At 37.9% G+C, this 17,782-nt stretch overlaps 1 protein-coding gene across 1 annotated transcript in view; it reads right to left on the bottom strand.

Moving 5' to 3' along the window:
• Positions 1–17,782, bottom strand: part of FBXL17 (F-box and leucine rich repeat protein 17) — a 1,296,987-nt gene that overhangs the window by 896,849 nt on the left and 382,356 nt on the right. Inside the window, exon 6 of the mRNA XM_053701528.1 lies at positions 12,848–12,978. Within this exon, the coding sequence (XP_053557503.1) occupies positions 12,848–12,978 (131 nt within the window). The remainder of the gene's footprint in view (positions 1–12,847; positions 12,979–17,782) is intronic.

Genomic DNA, 17,782 nt, shown 5'->3' on the forward strand with positions numbered 1-17,782 from the left:
CTTATAAGTGAGGGGTAGGGATCTTAAAGCTGCCCTTATATAGAAGGACTGTACCAAATGAGGGACCCTGCACCTCTGTCCTGCTGTTTTAGAGTACACTATGTTTTCATCCAACAGCCAGCCAGTGACTATTAGGTTTATGTGAGTGTAGGTGAAGCTGCATTACAGAGGAAGGAGTGAGGCAAAGCTGCCAGAGTAATGTGTCAGGCATCAAGTCCCATTTTAGTTGCTATAGTGATCTGGCACCCAGTATTTCTCCATCCCGTGTAAATTCAAGCACAAAATGAATGCAGTAAATTTGAATTGAATGACCTAGTGTCACTCAAAAATAAAATAATAAAAAAAACTCTCCAAAAGGGAATAATCTTTCCAACACAAATTATATTCTGTAATACTGATTCAATAAATTACTTCTATAGAAAAACAGGAATTAGGGAGATTTGTCTCACTGAAGTGCTTAATTAGTAATTAGTGAACTCAAAATTCAACATGTTCATATTTCAGTCTGAGCAACAATATCACATATAAGTACTTTTATTCAATGAAGGATTTGCATGTATGACTTTTGCTTCATAACCTAAGGAGATACTATAGAACTTGATTGCTTATATGGGGTTGTTTTGTGTGAGCAACAGACAAAAAGATTGATTTACTTTCTAAAAGCACCCTACAAATAAAGAATTTGCCTATTGAAACCTCTAGATGTTTGCCATCCTTCCAAACAGATTAGTAATAACCCACCCAGTATTATTTAAAAAGAAAACAATTGCATTAGTGAAATATCAAAAAGTTGGAGGTCTGCTGTGATATTTGTCGCAAAATGACTGAGTGATTCATAAAACCTTTTCTGTTTTACAAGGAAACATATACCTAGTCCTTACAAAATGGAAAATATAAAATCAAAAGGATGATCTTTCCAAAGCAATATATTTTTTTAAATCATCTTTAGATGCATAAAAAAAACAGAAGAAAAAAACATCAAAGGGACACTAAACCCAATTTTTTTCTTGATAAAGCATGCCATTTTAAGCAACTTTCTAATTTACTCCTATTATCAATTTTTCTTCGTTCTCTTGCTATCTTTATTTAAAAAGCAAGAATGTGATGCATAGAAGCCGGCCCATTTTTGGTTGAGAACCTGGGTCATGCTTGCTATTGGTGGGTAAATATAAGCCTTCAAAAAGCAAGCGCTATCCATGGTGCTGAACCTAAAATGGGCTGGCTGCTAAGATTTACATTCCTGCTTTCAAAATAAAGATAGCAAGAGAATAATGTAAAATTGATAATAGGAGTAAATTAGAAAGTAGCTTACAATGTCATGCTCTAACTGAATCACGAAAGAAAGTGTCCCTTTAAGTATAGGGCTCCAATTATCAAGCAGTTGAAACAGCTGACAATGGGAGCCTGCTTGTCACAAGTTAAAGGGATATGAAACCCAACATTTTAGTTTCATGATTCAGATAGAGCATTTACTTCTATTGCCAATTTTCTTCGTTCTCTTGGGATCTTTTGCTGAAAAGCAAGGATGTATGCTTGGGAGCCGGCCCACTTTTGGAGCACTATATGGCAGTAGTTTTGCAAGGATGTTATCCATTTGCAAGAGCACTAGATGGCAGCACTATTTCCTGCCATGTAGTGCTCCAGATGCCTACCTAGGTATCACTTCAACACAGAATATCATGGTAACAACGCTAATTTGATAATAGAAGTAAATTGGAATATTTAAAAAAAAATGGTATGTGCTGTCTAAATCACAAAAGAACATTTTTGGGTTTCATATCCCTTTAAGAAAAGACGACAACTTTTTAACCGAGTGCAAACACACAGAATACACTTGCTCTGGGTGATTGAAAATTCTGCTCGCAACCTTTAACAATGTCAAATGCTTGTCACAATCACAGGCGGACATATTCTTAAGTAGGGAAGGAACCCTGTTCCATGATTTGATAAATGCACCCCTGATAGTGTGAATCTATGAAGATTAAATGGATAGTGATGCTAGATCTTATTACTACTATACTAATGACAAAAAAGAGAATCAACAGTGAATAATTTAATCGCTCTTCATGTTAACACCTCATTTGTTGAAAAACATCTCTCACAGCATTGTTCTTAAGTTTAATCGTTTGGTATATTACTAGCAACATTTTTATATTATGTAAGTTCTTATTACATTTTATGTCAAAGACATACTAAAATGTAGTGTCATTATTTTTATGCAATCTGAATTACATCAATTAGTATAAATAATCTTCAGACTTTGACAAACATCAAAAAAGATAAGCATTGTTTGTTAACAAAGCCTTGTCTTGACCTTTCCCCTCTCTCTACCTGTGAGCACATATGCCAATAAAAGTGTGAAATTTATTTTAATAAAGTGTGCGTATGCAGTGGCGTAGCGTGGCTTCTCAGCGCCCAGGGCAAGGCAAGAATTGCGCCCCCCTAATCCATTAGCACTGACTGAGTCTCTTCCACCAGTACAGTAGTGATTGGCAAATTTGCTTTGAATATAGGAGACAGCTCAACAACTTAGGAGACAGGTTTTTGTTTTAAAACAAACAAAGCTTTATTTTAACAACAAAAATATATACTATATACTATATATATATATATATATATATATATATATATATATATATATATATATACAGTGGGACCTCGGTTTACAAACGACTCGGTATACGAAATTTCGGTTTACGAATTCAAAATCTTGAAAAAAATTGTCTCGGTTTAAGAATTTTTTTCGCAATACGAAACAAATGTTCCGGTTTGCCCCTGGGTTTACGAATTTTTTTCGCAATACGAAGCAAGTGTTCCCTGCATACTGAAGTGTGGGTAGCAGTTGGAGAGGTTTTGGAGCCATTTGCAGCAAGTTGTTGAGCCTTTTGGAGCCATTTGCAGCAAGTTGTTGAGCCTTTTGGAGCCATTTGCAGCAAGTTGTGGAGCCTTTTGGAGCCATTGGAGCCATTTGCAGCAGGTTTTGTAGACTTTATTTGACTTTTTCTCTCACCTCCGGAACGCATTAATTGGTTTTCAATGCATTCCTATGGGAAACCGTGTTTCGGTTTACGAATTTTTCGCAATAAGAAACATCCCGGAGAACGAATTAAATTCTTAAACCGAGGTCCCACTGTATATATATAATTCTAAACTCTACATTCATCCTTAAAAATTAGGATTCAATATGGTTGCAGGCAGGCAGCCATTACTTTATTATATACATTAAGTAAGTAGATTATATAACTTAACAATTACATTTTTTATGGTTTAATATTTAAACATGGGATTTAATTTTTAAATACATCTGAGCCAGCATGCCAGAGTGTGAGAGTGATCTATGCTGCTTTAAAGTGAAAGCCAGTTATTTTTTTTAAATTAATTTTTATCCTGGGTAAAACATACAAGATGTAGATCATTTACATCTTGTATGTTTTATTTTACCCAGGTTAAAAATGAATTTGAAATAAAATAACCAGCTTTCACTTTAAAGCAGCATAGATCACTCTCACACTCTGGCATGCTGGCTGGCTCAGACTCTGGGTCCTTTGGAAGTTGGAATTTGGCTGGCTGGCTCAGAGTGACTCTGGGTCCTTTGGAACTTGGCTGGCTGGCCCTGCAACGTCACCTGGGTAATGGTAGAGGCTAAGCTACATTTTGCGTGCGTTGCCATTTCCAATCCCTATTCCCCAGGGCCCAGGCAAAAACAGGGGCTATAATAATTTAATTATAATTCTGGCTGGCAGTGGCACTGGTGGTCTGGTTCTGATACGGACCCGGTGATGAGTTTGGTAATTTCTGTTGACACTACTTACCTTATCATTGCGGGCGCGGCGTACTAGTCTGACTCCACTCTGGCTCTGCTGCTCTGACTTCTTCCTCCCTCCTGACATGTGCGCTGGGAGTGGGAGTGGACCGTGCTAACTAGTGGCATAAACACTAGTCTAGCAGCAGGTAACGGTCGGATAGGATTAAACTCATAAAATTATGATAATTAAATCATTACACAGCACGTCTTGACTTCAGAGTAGTAGACAGTTCACTTGAGAGACAGAATGGCTGGGCGCAGGCGCCTGTCAGATTTTTTAACCTCCCTGTAGCGCCGCTTGGAGTGGGACTGTCTACTGTCTTGAGATGGTGGGGACTGGGGAGGCTGGGAGCCAAGCATTTTGCGCCCCCCCAGAATTTTGCGCCCGGGGCAACCGCCCCTGTGGCCCCCCCCACGCTACGCCACTGTGCGTATGTATATATATATATATATATATATATATATATATATATATATATATATATATATACTGTATAATACATATATAAATATATACACACACAATAAAGGCAATAAAATGGTTACCACAATGCCTCTATGAAAATAACCTGTGGTGTCTAGTTTCTATAAATATATATATATTTTTGTGTAGCAGTTTTGGATTTAATGACCACTATTAAGCATAGAACATTTTAGTGTTAAACCAATAATTCCATCCTATAATATTACATCCATAGTATTTAGCCTATATTTGCTATAAATTACTTGGAAACCTAAATTCAGGACAACATATTGAATCTATTTGGAGGTATTTTTCATTTGCATGTACAATGTTAGATATTGTGTGCAGATGGTTGTCCTTAGTGACCTTAGTGGGAACCCCCACCTATATTTGATGTTATTGGTCCTTTTGTTGTAGCGTTCTAGCTGAGAGGTCAGAAAAAACAATGTCCCCAAATTTCTCAGGGAGGATGGTTAATTGTAGAGCAGCCTGCATAACCCTCTCCTTAGTGTAGAAGTGGAGCCTCACAATCACATCCCTCGACTTGTCAGTTGAGAGACCTCTAGGGCGGAGGCCCTATGGGCTCTGTCTATGAGGTCCTCAGATGGCATCCATTGGGAGACCTACGTGTTGAAATAGCTCAGCAATATATGAAGCTAAATCTCCAGGAAGGACCGACCTAGGGACCCCTGTAATGCGCACGTGGGACCAAACTTGCATATCCACTATTTTATCATCTAACGCTGTTATTTCATCGACTAGGTAGATAGCAATGTCTTCTTTCTTTCATTATTGCATAATATCCAGCCTCTCATTAGTGGAATTAATTTATTTGCTGAGATCTGTAATGGATTCAGTACATGATTAAGAGCCATGTTGGCTTGAAACGTTGCATACTTGGACCCAGGATAAGATAATAAAGGTCTTTTAATGAAGTTGGTGGCTGGAGTTTTTTGAAGTTTGTACTTACAAATACAATCAGTCTCACTCTTTGCACATTTACCATAGCGTCTACTATTGTGAATATGTTGCTATGGAGCTGATGTCACGTCTGACACGTGACCCCTTTCCATCCAATGCCCGCTCCTTTCTTGTGATAGGTAGCCATGAGGGTGTGCAATTATACACCCTTTTGATTGGTCCATTACTAGTATTTTAAGGGGAATGGTAATATGGCTCAGGTTAGCTTTTGGTAAAGCCGTATAGGCGAAATGCGCATCAGGCGTTTTCCCCCCTGAATCCTTTAAGCCTGTTGCCAACTTTAATTAGTTATTTTTGGCTTATTGCCACAGTGACCACCCTAATAATACCGGCTCTAACAAGTATACACCTTAGTTAGCTTTAATTGTGTGAGGTTAATCCTCTAGCTTTAGTTAATTTTGTGGTGTTGCTTGTCACCTGGCTATCAGGGCTACTTGCATTTGTGGTCACTCTTATAGACTTATATGTGATATTTCACTGTTTCTAATTGTCTCCTTAGGCTGTTGGGACTCATATCCTCGTGGTATTTTTAATCTAAGTCTTATTGCACCTACATACACATTATGTTTTTATTTTTAATTGACTACATTAAATTTTAAGTTTTACATTAACCTGAGAAGTTTTCACTTTTCCCTGCTATTTGATAGATTTGTTATTGAGTGCTCTCTTAGTGCGGCTCATTTCTCTTGATTATATCCCTCTAATAAAGTATTAAGAGGGTCCAAAATGTTGGTGTCACTGCAGCAGGGGCTGAATTCTGTAGATCCTTGAGAGCCAGAACTTACTAGCTTACTAGTGTCCCTCTCTTCAAGCTGTTTGGCATAAGGGTGCAGGATTGAAGTGGTCCATGACTGTTCGCTTGGGTGCTGGCATAGACTTAAACTTTTTCTTGCAAGATTTCAACATTATCAAGCGAGGGTTAGTTTACTGGCAAGTCTTGTATATAGCAGAAATGGTAGCCAAAAATAAGGCTAACTGAATGATGCGAGAATAGTTAAAGCTGTCAACCCAAGTTAGGGGTGAGTTGCAAAAGAGTAAGAGGTCTAGGGTCCCCCTCCAATCACCCCAAAAATGAAAATATTACAGTGACAACATTGTCAAGATCATGTCCAGGTTCACAAAATGATAAGTTGAATGACCGCATGGCACAGTGTTTAGGAGTAGAGATCAAGTGCACCAAAATAATGGGAGAGCAATATCAATGGAAAATAAATTGCCAAGTTTGTCACACAGTGTATCAGGATACATTTTATAGCAAATACGTATAGTGCAGTATGTAAAGTGTTCAAACTAAGCAGCAGGACATAGGCTATAATGAGTGCCCCAAAAATGTATATGGAAAGCAAATCTCACCTGGCAAGGTTAGAAAAAAAGCTGACAGTCACCCCAGTTTTATGGGCCTAAAGGAAAGAAACAAGGAGGGTAAGGGCCCATTTAGGCAATGTTTGGCCTGTTTGCAACAGTGGAACAAAGTTGCAAGAGACTTGTGGTCTGCTTCACTCCGGCGTGCAGTTGGATGTGGGCCGTAACCACAGCATTTCCCTGCGCTGAAGGTCTCTTCAGGCTCCAACACCTACTCAAAGTAGGAAGCGAGGGTTGAGGAAGATAGTTGTTACCCAAAAGTAGCCATCATGTCCTGCCATACAAGTACTGTTGCTGTCTGTTTAAGAAGCTCCTTTTTGCAAGACATTTTGTTGGATACTATGTGCCTTTAAGAGACAGCCTTGCTCTTGCTCCATTATATTTCTCCATCTGTCAGTCACATTTCTGCGGGAGTTCCATTCACTGCTGTGATGTCTGACTGACTAATTGGTTTCATCTTATAAAGATTGTTTAGAGGCCTGTTTGTTGCTTCAGCATAGGTTAACATTGTCTGTACAACTGCCAAATCTGAACTCTGTTACCTAGGTTTCTACAGCCATTGCCTGCATATTTAGATGTAGTCTGACCTGGATTATTCCTGGAGCAATATCTGTTTCCAAGCTTCGCAAGTACCTCTTTCCTGTGAGTTTACTTGCTTCAGTTCTAACTACTACTCAGCTACAAGTGTTGGTGACCAAGCTATGCAAGTGGATATTTTTCAGCTCTACAACATATCACACTCCTCATATATTTTCTGCACAAGGTACTCTGCATAAAGTAGATTTCTATCTGATTTACAAATTTGTCTCAACTACCTATGAACTGCTAAATTATATTTTGCTGACTACTTCAGTTTGAACTTTACTACTCACAGTCTCAGTCTCTAGCATGCATACAAGAAATCAGTTGTGCTTTCACTTTGCTTCTACATTATATTCCATTGCCAAAACCAATCCTGTTTTCTGCAGCCTTAAACTTTCTGTTTGCAACTCCTCTATAACGAATCCTTGTCATCACCCATAATGTTCTCTGCAGCCAACTTGTTCTGATTCTAATCTGTTTTCAGATATTTATTTTGGCAGGTTACATACACGCTGTATTGTTTCCAGTCTATGTATCTGAGCAGTCACCATCCTGTAACCTGACCCACAATCCAGAGGCCAGGTGTGTTCATATCCTACCACTGCACTGGGGGGTCTGCATTCAGACTGGTATGTCTTCGGACCCTGAAAGCCCAAAGTAGAATGGATGGGTGGTTTTAAGTCCAAAAACACTGGGCCTTGATGGAGCTGCCTGTGAGATGCGACCAGCTCATTTGCTGGCTGACTCCGCTCCTCCATACCCTAAACATTTCTAATTGTCTCTCTCATTGATTAGAGAAAACTAAACTATAATTAACAGTTTGATAGTTTTTCCTAGATTTTTGGAGGTTGTGTGGAATTTCTGCTTACTTACATAAAAACAAAATATATGAGTTCAATTCAAAAGCAAAATATGGCACCTAATTGATCCAATATTAATGATTAGTACGCAATGCGTTTGAATAATTTTTTAAACTTAACTATATAACGTAATTCAGAATTTCATAAGGGTTAATTTTATAATTAATTTTTAAACGGTTTTTAAAGTCAAAACACGTGTTTGCAAACATCACAGAAAATGTTAAAGATAGTATTCAGCATGCAATAGCGTATACATTTAGGGCCAGATTACAAGTGGAGTGCTAATTAAAGCTCCTGTTTGAGCATTAACTGTGCTAGAAGTTCTGCTTTTTGCGCTTGTCGGGTTGCGCTTGGAATTATGTGTTGAAAGTAAACTGTTTTTTATTGCGTGCTAACCCGACGAGCGCAAAAAGTTAGAATATTACACTTGCGTTCCTGTATTCCCCCATAGAACTCAATGGAGCAAAAAGTGAGAAAAACACCCTACTAGCGTGCAAATCCGATTGCATATTCTTATGTTTGCTAACCCAACATGAAAATATGAATATTTCAAATTCCAATGTTCTTCACATACTAGAATATATTCTATTTACTTATGTATATGTATATATATATATATATATATATATATATATATATATATATATATATATATATATATATATATGTTAATTTAAAAGGCGTGCACCAGAAATGTTGAAAACCACGGTTATTGCACACCAGCTTGAATAAGTGATAGCAAATGTGCAGTGCTCAGAGGTGTAAATAAAATTAATTAAATACAAAAAGAGAGAAAAAACCCTCAGGAGAGAAATGAACTGAACTAGAACACTGCCCCCCCCCCCCAAAAAAAAGGAGTGCAGTATACCCTTATCTGGCACACAACCTGCGATGGAAACAAATGAATTAAATCAGTAGAACACAATATTGATATGCAGCAAAATATATGCTTTAATGATTCTAAATAAACTAATGCCACATAGAAATTATAATACTTCAAAAAGTCCAACCAGGAAAATCTGCAAGGATACCCTTGGAAGTCCAGGGAGCTCCCAAAACAACAACACACCAGACGTAGTGGTTAAACGTCCCAATATGCATTTCCCAAAAGAATGGACTGAAAAACTAAGACTCCCATTAGATTCTCCATTGTAAGGCAACCCCAACGAATCCAAGTGGACACCCCCACGGCTGTGACATGTATTGCCAATATCAGGATGGGTATAGAATACTGTAAAGTGTACTCACAGATCCTTTGTTGTATGAATTCCGTTAGAGATATTGCATCTCCCAGCGAGTATAGCTAACAGTCAGCGTCCTTATACTTTACCCTCCTTTTGGCTGTCTCTAGCCCCCACGGCTCCGTTCACACAGACTTACATGAGGTTACTGGTGCCACTTCACTTCTGTGGGTATTAGCTCTATCTGGAGTTTTCAGGAGTTGGTTTGTTTGCAAGAGCTTCGGTGCGTCCTGTGGACTAATACTGTAGCTGCCTGTAGCTGCGTTTCATCTACAACGACATTGGGCTTCTTCCAGCTCAATCAGATGCCGTAATACTCTGTCTACACCATTTTAAAGGGTAATATACTCTGCCTTTGATCATCGGGTGAAATAGAAACTCTGTTTCTTTCCTGTTTAGTTTGCTGGTGGCATATATAGTGGCTACACATTTAATTCACAATAAAATTGCAGACTTACAATTTTTATGTATGTCGAAACAGAACACAATGAAATTCTAATTTTATAAAGTTTACCATTTTTACATTTCAATTATTTGAATTATATTTCCTTTAATACATTGATTTATAACATTAGAGTAATGGCAAGTATGAATAAGGTATCCTTGACAGTTTATCCTAAAAAGGGTGCATAATTCAGTTCCTCATTCATACCCTTAGGTTTCAGAGACCCCAGATTAAAAATCCACTTGCATTCCTTCTGTAAGAGGATTTTTATCAAGGTTTCCTCTTCTATCACTTAAATCCACTAGTTTGAGACCTCTGAATTGCAATTCCTCCTCATTGCTATTATGTTTTAAGAAGAAATGCCTAGTCACACTACCAGTTTTTATGCATTTATTTTTAATGTCCATTTATGTTCCTTAATTCTTTCCTTTAGCTCACGATAGGTTTTGCCTACATAGAAACTTGGACAATTACACTGTAGCCTATATACCACACCTTCTGTTCTACAGGTTATATGGCCTTTAATTCTGTGAGGTTTCCCTTCCTTGTCATGGAAGGTATTCCCTCTTACCATATTCTCACACACAGAACATTTAGTGCATCTAAAATTGCCATCTTGTGTTCTATATTTTGATAGTCACATCTTGTTGTCTTGGACTTTAAACAGACTGCTCACTAATCTGTCCTTTAGATTTGGGTCTCTTTTTGCTGTTACACTTGCTGTTATTAATTCAAATAATTGAAATGTAAAAATGGTAAACTTTATAAAATTAGGATATTATTGTGTTCTGTTTCGACATATATAAAAATGGTAAGTCTGCCATTTTATTGTGAATTAAATGTGTAGCCATGATGCAAACTAAACAGGAAAGAAATTAAGTTTCTATTTCACCCGATGATCAAAGATGGAGTCGACAGAGTATTACGGCATCTGATTGAGCCGGAACGAGGCCCCGTGCCGTTAGGGGTAAACGCACATAGCAGGCAGCTACAGTTTTAGTCCACAGGGCGCACCGGAGCTCTTGCAAACAAACCATCTCCCAACTCCAGATAGAGCTAATACCCACAGAAGTGAAGTGGCACCAGTAACCTCATGTAAGTCTGTGTGAACGGAGCCGTGGAGGCCAGCGGCAGCCAAAAGGAGGGTAAAGTATAAGGACGCTGACTGTTAGCTATACTCGCTGGGAGAGGCGATATCTCTAACGGAATTCTTACAACAAAGGATCTGTGAGTACACTTTATAGTATTCTATACCCATTATATGTCACAGCCGTGGGGGTGTCCGCTTGGATTCATTGGGGTTGCCTTACAATGGAGAATCTAATGGGAGTCTTAGTTTTTCAGTCCATTCTTTTGGGGCATGAATATTGGGACGTTTAACCACTACGTCTGGTGTGTTGTCGTTTTTGGAGCTCCCTGGACTTCCAAGGGTACCCTTGCAGATTTTCCTGGTTGGACTTTTTGAAGTATTATAATTGCTATGTGGCATTAGTTTATTTAGAATCATTAAAGCATATATTTTGCTGCATATCAATATTGTGTCTTACTGATTTAATTAATTTGTTTCCATTGCAGGTTGTGTGCTAGACAAGGGTATACTGCACTCCCTTTTTTTCTGGGGGGGCAGTGTTCTAGTTCAGTTCATTTCTCTACTGAGGGAGTTTTTTATTATATATATATATATATAATGGTATTTTGGTACTATATATATATATATATATATATATATATATATATATATATACACATATATATATATATATATACATACATAGAACATATTCTGCCATGTGCAGAGCATTGGAATGTCAAATATTTACAGTAAATACATCTACTTAACTGCAAAGGGCTCCAATGCACTTACATATATATATATATATATATATATATATATATATATAATTTTTATTAGATGGTGTTATTATGAGTGTAACTGTACTTTGTAATGTATTTTTGATGTGTTTTGTAACACTTTTTAGTTTTGCGAAACAGGTAACCAGAGCTCTGAGGACACGGTAATCATTCTTGCATAAAACGCGATTGTGCTCAAGCGATCGATTTTACTTTCAACTCGTAATACCAACAGTAAACCCAATGAGCGCCTAACACCAGTGATAAACCCTTCACCGCTCGAGTGCAAACGTTTGCGCTTTACTCGTAATCTGGCCCTTATTATTTTAAATTCCAAAACCATTTGCAAATTATAAAATGAGCCACATTTATAAAAAGTGAACGTAGCTTTTGTGCCCTTATAGTGCAGCCTCACTCATGTCGTTATAGATTCCACTTAAACAAATAACACTTAAAATTTGTCAAAAAGGTCAATTATACAGTGGAACGATTTCCTTTCTAGGGCTACTTAAATATATCACAAAAAAAGACATGAATTTAAATCTTTGCCAAGGATTTTAACATAAAATTAGTAGAACACATTCCGGTTTAAAGGGATGATTCTGATAAAGCAAACAATTTAAAAAAAATATTTCCATTTTCAAAACGTACACATGTATTTATATGCGCCCTTTCTGATGCTCCAGCTTCTTTTGAGCATGAGCAAAAGTGCACAGTATATATGTTCGTTTTAAACTCAAGGTAAGTGCTATTGCATTGTATTTTTATTATGCATGTATTCATTACTAAATTCTGCTGTATTTAGTAATACTTTAAAAGCATTTCTGTAAATATAGCTCTCATCAGAAAAGGTTTCAACACCAACAGGCAGTGAATAATCAACTATGCTCAAGGTATCTTCAAATCTAGCTTTTAAGTAGGCAGCTAGTGAGATAAAATATAACCATTCTGTAAAGACCTAAACATTATATTTTTCATGAGCAGCTTACAGAATAATTATTATTTAAACAAACACAATTGTTGAAGAAAAAACACGTATCAAGGTTTGCAAGATCATATTACAGAGATATAAAAAATAATTTAAATGAACCATCAGCAAACAAACCTGCTAGCTATTACAGGCATGAGTTGTGATTAATTAGTTCACAAAAGATTTTAAATAAAGTATTTAAATTACAATAATTAAAAAGATTGATTTATTTAAATCACTTTAACACCAGATTAGATAGGATATGTAATAGAAAAAAAATACCCTACCTGTCATTAATGAACCAATTCAGGCACAGATTTAGCGATGTGAGATTTTGGCACCTCTTTACTACTTCCATCACAGTCTCATTATCCAGTTCAGTGATATGACGCAAATCAAGACTGGAAAGGTGCCGGAGCTGTAAAAAATAGAAAAGACTAATTACCTTAAAGGGACAGTTTAAATTTTCTCCCCTTTAATTTGTTTCCAATGATCCACCTGCTGGAGTGTATTCAACTGTTTACAAGTAGCTCCTTTACCCTTATATTGGCATTTTAAATAGTTGATTTAGCATGTGGTATCCCCATCTATTCTGAAAGTTTGTGGCCGCATGTCCAAGCTATAGATAAGCTTTGTAAACACAGCCAGCAGAAGAAATTACACTCACAGTGGGATATAGCAGAGATAAGGTAATACAATGTTAATTTTCCATTGTTCTCTCCAAGTACTGGTGATTGTTTTATGGACAGATTATTATTATTATTATTATTATTATCGGTTATTTGTAGAGTGCCAACAAATTCCGCAGCGAAAGGTCACCCCCATCCTCAAAAAACCCTCCCTTGACCCTAACTCCCCTGCAAACTACCGCCCCATATCACTGCTCCCGCTAGCTTCAAAATTACTTGAAAACTAGTTTTCAATCGCCTAACCCAATTCCTGTCCTCCAACTCATTGCTCGACCCCCTGCAATCTGGCTTCCGTCCCCAACACTCAACTGAGACTGCCCTCACCAAGGTTACTAACAATCTCCTTTCTGCTAAAAACAAAGGCTACTACTCTATACTCATCTTACTGGAGCTCTCTGCTGCTTTTGACACTGTTGACCATCCCCTTCTCCTACAGACTCTCAGCTCTCTTGGGGTCTGTGACACTGCCGTCTCCTGGATTCACTCTTATCTCTCTAACAGATCCTTCTCCGTCTCTTCTGCTGGTGACTCCTCATCTCTTTTGCCTCTGTCTGTTGGAGTACCTCAAGGCTCTGTCCTGGGTCCTCTACTCTTCTCTATTTACACTTCTTCACTGGGTAAACTTATCTACAGCTATGGCTTCAGCTATCATCTCTATGCGGACGATACCCAGATCTACCTTTCCACTCCTGCACTCTCTCCTTCTGTCAATTCTCACATTAGTGACTGCTTATCTGGCATTTCCTCCTGGATGGCCTCCCACCACCTAAGTATAAAGATGTCCAAGACCGAACTACTTCTAATTCCCCCCTCTAACTCTACTCCAGTTTCTAATTTTTCCATCACTGTTGGCAGCACCACTATCTCCCCATCACCCCAAGTCTGCTGCCTTGGAGTCACGCTTGACTCAAATCTGTCCTTCATTTCCCACATCCAACTGCTTTCTTCATCCTGCCGCAACCACCTACGCAATATCTCCAAAATTTGTCCGTTTCTAAGTGCTGAAACTACTAAACAGCTAATCCACTCCCTGGTAATTTCCCGACTTGACTAGTGTAACAACTTACTAACTGGCCTCCCTCTCTCCCCTCCAATCCATCCTTCATGCATCTGCCAGACTAATCCACCTCTCTCGATGCTCTGTTTCTGCTGCACCTCTCTGTGAGTCCCTTCACTGGCTCCCCATTCACAACAGAGTTAAATTCAAAATTCTCACCATGACCTACAAAGCCCTCACCAATGCTGCCCCACCCTACCTGTCCTCACTTATCAACAAATACACTCCTGCCCGTCCCCTAAGATCCAACAATGACCTGCTTCTTGCGTCCTCTACCATCACCTCCTCTCATGCTAGACTACAGGACTTCTCTCAGGCGGCACCAACCCTCTGGAACGCACTTCCTCGTGCTGTAAGACTTGTCCCTAACCTCTCCTCCTTTAAACGTTCTCTAAAGACCTTTCTGTTCAGGGAAGCTTATCACCCGACTTATTAACATACTAACTTCACTTAACTAACAGCAGCTCTCTATCTCCTCACTAATATCATTCTCACCTTTGCAATCCCCACCTCCTGTTTCCCACCCTACCCATCTAGATTGTAAGTTCCCACGGGAATAGGGCCCTCAATTCCCCCTGTTTTTTTTTCTGTAAAATTTTGTCGTATTGTTTCTACATTGTACTGTTATCCTTGTACCCATGGGCAGCACTGCGGAATCTGTTGGCGCTTTATAAATAAAGAATAATAATAATAATGTATACCTACACAATGTGATACAGTGATGAGATCTGATTATACCTACAAGATCAACCCATTTTATTAGGTTGTGGATTCAAAACACAAAATCAGAGCTTTAATATACACAAATAAACCTTAAAAAGCTAGTTTGGTAAAAAAAAGCAATTGTAAACACATGAAAAGAAAACTATTTTAAAGTATACTGTCCCTTTAAATGACTTACATTGTTTGAAGAATTCACCAAAGAGATTGACCATGTGGCATCCACTAAAAGGCATTAAAAGAAACATTGGGGCTCTATTTTTACTATTCAGTGTGCATATACATCTTGAGCTAAACAGTTGCTTTAATAGGGGTTCTAGGACCTTAAATATAGTACACATGTGCTTAGTGGTTATATTTAGTTTATTTAAGCCATGCAGTCTACATCTAACTCTAAAACATTTAACAAAACAATATAGAAGACTACTACTTCTTCCCCTATATCTTTAAGCATCTCCAGGTTTCTTATTTAGTTAATATAATGATTTGCTTAGTTATATTGAAAGTTTAGGTTAACTCCCTTTTACCTCTTTGCACTCTAGATTGTTCAGCTGAAGAGACATACTTCCCCTTATACTTATCTATACTTTCTACCCTCCTCTTCCTTACACAATGCTAGAATGGAGAACCCAAAGGAAGCCCCCTTCTTCCTTGAATAAAGAATTATGAACTGACTCAAACAATTCCAGTGCGCAGAAAACAGTTTTTTCCATATACACCACACATTTACACATCCTTTGCTATGGGTTCACATCCACAGAATAGCGCACTGTTAGGGCAACATACCTAAAATACCACTTTAGTCACTACCCTATCTCAAAATGCCCAAGGGCTAAATTCATCTATCAAATGTCCGTAGCCACAAAGTGGTTCTGCAAAACAGGTCGACATTATTTTAAATCAAGAAACTAATTTTGCAGCATTATATCCAAATGAACTACTAAGATCTTTACAGTTAGCTTCTTTAGCTCACATGCGCTTAAGTAAAAATGGGTTAGCATCCTAACAGACTCTCCTTTTCCCTCCCCTATTAGTTTACAGAGAGGCAAGGTGTATTTTTTATCACCAACTTACTATATAATAGACCTGTAACTATTGCCAATATCTACAAATCAAACATCAATCAGGCACTTTTCTTTCCAAACTAATTACAAGAAGAATAGATTGGCTCAGTAATACTAGGAGGGGACTTTAAATGTGCTCTTGACCCACACCTAGAATGTTCAATGGGAAGAACTGCATCTTGAGCAACCATTCAGTCTATTCATAAACAGATTTGTTTCCGTAGTTGATGCCTGGCAAATACATCACCCATATATATGCCACTAAACATTTTGTTCCCATTCTCGCAATTCTTAATAACAGATTGACTATCTGTTCATTGGCCAAACTAGTCCGCACAATTTCTGATTCTCACATAGGCAGTATCTCCTGGTCTGATCATGCAACAGTTATTATGGCTATGCATTGGCCAAAAGCTCTACTTGCACAATACCTATAGTGGCTAGATGACTCCCTTCTGCACAACCCCTTAATCTTGGAGATAATTGCTCTCACCTTGTCAGAACACTTTGATATTAACCAAAATTCTGTAAAGATCCTTATATATCTTTGGAAACCTCACAAGACGGTCCTGAGGGGTGAACAACATAATTTAAAATACACAAGTCTAATAGCCACCTTGTATCTAGCTGAGCATGATCACCAGGATGATCCTTTTACCTTCCACCAAACGTTGACTTATTTAAACTTATGACTCAAACGGTACACACACAGAAAGGCTCTAGTACTAAAAAAAGATATACTTTAAAAGGTAGGAACAAAATTGGATCACTACATGACAGATCCCCTAAGCAAAATACTAACAATACTTATATAAAAAACTCATTTTCATGTCCAATGAGGAGTTATATGGCAGTGCCACTATTGCCAACTAATTCAGGGTCAGGGAATTTTACACACAGGTATACCAGCAGCATCATTTGGGGTCACTCTCATTTTGCCATGAAGCAGAATTAGACTCAAATCAGACACTTTGGAAAAACCTTTCTTCCTTGAATAGGTACTTTAAACGGATCCTAGGTCCTTACTTGTTCTCAATTTTTCAACCAATTAATCAGAACCTTACATTCCCTACATCTATGCCAGGCAAATCCCTTACTCAGTGATCAAGTGCCACAGGGGCATGAAATGCATCTGGTGCAGAGGGTCAAGGCTCTCTCATTTTGTCTTCTCATTTTTGTTTTTATGGTGCAAAGTCTGTGCCCCTTTTGCAGTAGGAACAGGGAGGCAGGCACTGCAAACAGGCATCGGTGGTTAAAAGTCAGCGTTTATTAGAAAAATGGCTTAAAAAATACAAAATAGGTATTACAGTAACAAACGCTGTAAACATATAGACACACGAAAATGAAAGGCAGGAGGACAGGGAGAGACAACGTCTGACGCGTTTCGCGCCCCCTAGCGGCGCTTATTCATAGACATAAGGTATGTGCTAGGCTAATTCTATATAAAGGGTGAACTTACATGTGATAGAGGTTAATGCAAAAAAATGCACACCAACAAAACAGGTGCTTGTTTATAATTAAAGAAACCCTGAGAGAGAAACCTGGATGACATACATAAAAACTAAAAACAAAAAGAACCTAACCTAAATTGTATGTAACAAAATTTATATATAACACTATATTTTAAATACTCATTATTCCAACAAGTTCATTATCATACATAAATTATATTTACACGACTTGAATTGTGTG

The sequence above is a fragment of the Bombina bombina genome, chromosome 2 (genome assembly GCF_027579735.1).
Source record: "Bombina bombina isolate aBomBom1 chromosome 2, aBomBom1.pri, whole genome shotgun sequence".
Lineage (NCBI taxonomy): Eukaryota > Metazoa > Chordata > Amphibia > Anura > Bombinatoridae > Bombina > Bombina bombina.